Raw genomic sequence first — 4550 nt, forward strand, 5'->3', positions numbered from 1 at the left:
CCACCGCTCCTCCCGCCCATTATCCCTCCTCTGCTACACAACAGAAGGACAAAGACGCTGCTTCCCCTTCGCTGACTGTCAGCACTTGAAAAACAACCGGCAGCCATTTTGCTCGATGTGCCTCTTCACCTCGAGTGCCAGTCACTTCTGCTCTTTGGCACACCTCATCTAAAATAAATCTTTTTTTTTTCCAACTTTCCGACACATCAGTGCTTTCACTGAGTTGCCAAGTGCTCGGTGTCTTGACTCTACAAACACTCCTTTTTGGGATGTGTAAGCCCGTCTGTATTGACATTGGTTGAAGGCTTAGTGCTGCAAAACTGCTTGACAAATGCTCTATTGGTGAGATCTGAATCGCCACCAAAACTGAATCAATTGTTCTTTGGCCAGAGGCCGATCTGGCGGGTCTGCCCACCACTTTCTTGGAAATTAGTTTCGACTTGATGGTGAGTTCAGAACCTCCATTGCAGGGTCATAAATTTTTAATTTGCCACCAATATTTCAATCTGTGTTCAGCTGTGGGAAAAAAATACGACACCAATATTCAAGAGTGAAGAGGAAGTCTGTGTTTCATTTACATCACGCATAATAGTTTTCTTTAAATGTATGTATTCTGTACTAGATACTGCAGGATTTTTCATTTACAATGAATCAATACTGTAGGGAAAGTATCAAAGCGCTCAGTCCACAGAGAAATGCACACAGCCTGTATTCAGAAACTGAGCCTTAAAACCAGCCGACAGGACTTCTGTGACTTTGTGATGTCACAACAAAGCAGTCACTGCTCTCAGCCACCATCCAACCTTACAGGATTTGGTTTCTCTGAGTGTTTACCTGAAATCTGCTATATTTTTTAATAGATCTCAAAGAAAACAGTCAGCCAACCAATCTCTTCTGATTGGCTCACCGACCTGTTGTTACTAGAGCTCCAGAGAGAAGCCTGAGAGAGGAGATGTAAAACTACATTGAGATGATTTTTGGTTCTTAAAACCACAAATATATCTTCTTATGGCTCAACACTTCAAATACACTTCAAGTGTAAAATATGGGACCTTTAAGATATGATAGCCTTTGGGATACTTTGATGACACTGACTGTGTACAGGACACCTGTATCAACTTTTCAAGACCCGAAGGTGGTCACATGTGCTTATATATCTGGATACTCACCCATTGCTGGTTCCCAGAAAGGCCTGGATGACGATGGGCAGCTCGTATTTGACGATATAGAGGTAGCTTGACATGGCTGTGAAGAGGTTAAAAACTGGAGTCAGTACATTTTCCTGTGAAGTCAGCCAAGTCATGTCCATGTAAGGGACTCCACTACAAAAATAGAGATGTCTGATATTCGGTGACGGGCAGAGTTTTCCATAGGAAAGAGAAAAAGTTTGACACATGCTTGTCGAATGACTCATGTTTCTACTGGACATTACTCGACATTCCAGAAACACATGCCGGTTTCCATCAGCCAAGATTTCTGTTTTTCTTTCTTTTTTTCCCCCCATCCTCTTAGTTTAGATACAGAGTAACAGTGTTCAGTTTGTGGAATAGACTCATGGTGGATAAATATAGAAAAGTAGTTCAATAATAGTTACACAAGACTTATTCCTCTGCTGCTAAAATGCCTCTTACCTCCAATGTTCTGCATGGTGATGGAGAAGGAAGCGGCGAGTTTCCCTGGCAACCCGAAGGCTTTGTAACCCAGCTGCTCGTACACCAGTGCACCTTTGAAGAGGGAAATGAAGATTTGGTATTTTTTAAAACAAAACTTAATGAAGTCACTGGGGATCTTTGTGCGCACGACTGTCCGACAGACTTACCTCCTTCATTGGCCGTCTTCAGCAGCAAGTGGACAGAATACAAGGAGAAGATGGCAACGGCCATGAGGAGAATCCTGTAAACAGAGGAGAGGGATCTTTAGCTAAATGTTGACCAGGGACCAAGACGGAAATTATGAGGACATAAAAAGAAAAATCAGAAACAAACTGGTGTTGATCGGTGCTGAAGTGCTGCGCTGTGACATGTGCCTACACTCAGCATGGGACTTTAAAGGCCAATTCAATGACGTGTAATGACTCAAATCTTATTTCTCTTGAGAGAATCTCCCGGTTGGATGAGATGATTTCGCCAAACCAGAAGACGAGCGTTCAATGAATGATTTCCCCAAATGACTCATTGTGAGAAAAGAGGTCAGCAATCAGGCGATTTTTAAACCTGTTGCCTTTGAGACTCAAGAGTCTGCACATTTTCATCATCTGCTGCAGTGAAAACCTGCCTTTTCTCACATTTTCATGGCCTGATCAGCAAAGACCTTGAAGGCAGCATCAGTCTGGAGGTCGTGTTAGTTGCGAGCAGCATCAGCGGGGTTGAAGAGGATGAAAGGTTTCCTTGTATGGGATCCTCTTAGCACCCTTGGGACGCTGCAGCGCCAGCACTGTGTGCCTGGGGGGGGGGGTTATTAATAGTCCAGGTGAAAATTAATCTCCAGGCCATTCCAGACCCGACGCAGCGTTTCCCCTCGGCATGTGACCGTCCAGCTGCTTTGAGTCTTTGGGTAGCTGACATCATAATTGTTCCTATCTTATCACTTTATACACCACCACTAAACAAATATATGCTTTGGCCGACCTTTTATGGGGAGTGAATTTGTTCTTGTTTTGTTTTTTGTAATTGTAATGGCTGATGCGAAGAGCTCCAGACATGTGTTTCAAAACTCAAAGAAAGCAGCTATCATCCATTAATCAGTGATAAAGAGCCGCTTGGAAAACTTCCAGCTACTTCAGCAATTTAGTAGCTATTTGTTTTTTTGTTTTTTTTTGTTTTTTGTAATCCCCAACCTCCTGCTGATGTAGGGCTCTGATTGGCCGACAGTAAACCAGGCTCTGCTCCATTCATGATCTCCTGCGAGCGTACTCTCTGTTTACGTAACTCTGGCCCAAATGCAGCAGGATTAACTCGGCTAAGCTGCCACTCCGGCCGCTCCTCCCGTGTTTGCAAACTGACATGCAACAGCCATTTGGCGGCACCGGGAGCCGACGCTGAGTAACAATTTGATTTCTGGCTGCGGAGTGCTTCAGGCTGGATGTCAGAGCTGATTGGGGATCAGTGCTGTGAGGTGGTGTCTGTGTGGTAGTGAAACACTTGGCCTCCTCAGATGTGTGTAGTCTAAGAAAAACTATTCCTCATTATGTTCTTAGAAATGCAGGCACCAACATGAACTGACACGATGGTGAAAAAGGGGAAAGTGTAATGGTTAACACAGGTTCTAAAAGTGATAGAAAATATTCAGACCTCATGATGACCAACAGAGGAAGCTCTCATAAAAACCCATCATTTGCCCTTAAGTGAACTTTCCTTTTTTCCCACTCTCTCCAGTTCTTATCTACAGCAAACATGATAGTGAGTACTTCAACTGTGGTGACGACCATCTATAAACTTTCGACCCCTGTGTAATCTACGGCTCAGGGTTGAGCGGCTGCAGAACACAACACACACAGTACGGGCGGGAAAAGCTTGCCCTGCAAAGCTGGAGCACATCATGAGCTGCGACCTTGATGCAACAGACAAAACCACACCTGCCTGTGCAGACGCTTGATTATGAAACAACAGCACTCCTGCATCAAGTGCTGCCTTTCCTACACTATGCAGTTCTTCCTTTGATGCTGGTAATTGTTTTACTTTTCTTGCCGTTATAACCAATTCATTTTTTTTTTACCTCTTCATGTAAAATTAAAAAAACACCTTCAAAGTGGAAAACAACCCAAATTAATAGCCTACTTCATATATGGTAGAATAAAAACTTACACAAATAGGGCAATGCCAGTGTTGGCCATTGCGTAGGACAGACCCAGGATGCCACTGCCCATGATGGCGTTGCCCAGGTTGAAGACGGACATGCCAAAGGAAGCGTTGCCCTGGTGCTGTGGAGGAAATAAAAAATCAAACAGTTAGGAAATTGTGAAAAATGACATTTAAGTTTAAAGGAGAAAAGTGTGTAGGAGGATAAGAGGAGCTCTTACATATTCAGTTTCATACTTCTTCTTCCCCAGGTTATGCTCTGGGAGGAACTTCTGACTCTCTGCGTCGATATCAGAGCATTGGCTTTAAGAGGAAACAGGAAAGAAAAGAATTGAATGCAGTGTAGGTGAACAGGATGTTCAGTGTCCACTCCAGAAAAGGAAAAAAAAAATGTTTATGCTGTTTTGTGTATTTAGATGTATTTATTTAGCTGGCCTCACCTGTCCAGTGGAACCTTCTTCGTAGAGTCCTGGAAAGTGTATTCAGTGCTGTTGGAGCTGCTGTTGTCCTCCTCAGGAGACATGTTCAAGAAGTTCATCTCAGTTTTGGCAGCAGGTTGTTTCATACTAAAGAAACAAAAACAGATATTTTTTTATTTTTTAATATTCATTTCTAGGCATTTCTTCTACCTGCGTCACGTCCTCCCAGCACAGCCCGTTTATTTCTAGCTGTGCGCGTTCACGTCCCTTTAGAATAATCAATATTATAGTGAGCGGGCGCGCGACTCCAGGTCATGTGACTACTTTGTAGGAA

At 43.5% G+C, this 4550-nt stretch overlaps 1 protein-coding gene across 1 annotated transcript in view; it reads right to left on the bottom strand.

Moving 5' to 3' along the window:
• slc38a2 (solute carrier family 38 member 2) overlaps positions 1-4550 on the bottom strand; it is a 12244-nt gene that overhangs the window by 6330 nt on the left and 1364 nt on the right. The window contains exons 2-7 of the mRNA XM_023409970.2: positions 4238-4363; positions 4019-4100; positions 3804-3919; positions 1820-1893; positions 1632-1724; positions 1170-1245 (exon numbers count right to left, since the gene is read on the bottom strand). Of these exons, the coding sequence (XP_023265738.1) occupies positions 1170-1245; positions 1632-1724; positions 1820-1893; positions 3804-3919; positions 4019-4100; positions 4238-4362 (566 nt within the window). The 5' untranslated portion in view covers position 4363. The remainder of the gene's footprint in view (positions 1-1169; positions 1246-1631; positions 1725-1819; positions 1894-3803; positions 3920-4018; positions 4101-4237; positions 4364-4550) is intronic.

This window comes from Seriola lalandi, unplaced genomic scaffold (assembly GCF_002814215.2).
Source record: "Seriola lalandi dorsalis isolate HSWRI2012SDOR001 ecotype SW California unplaced genomic scaffold, Sedor1 jcf7180002054410, whole genome shotgun sequence".
NCBI classification, from domain to species: Eukaryota; Metazoa; Chordata; class Actinopteri; order Carangiformes; family Carangidae; genus Seriola; species Seriola lalandi.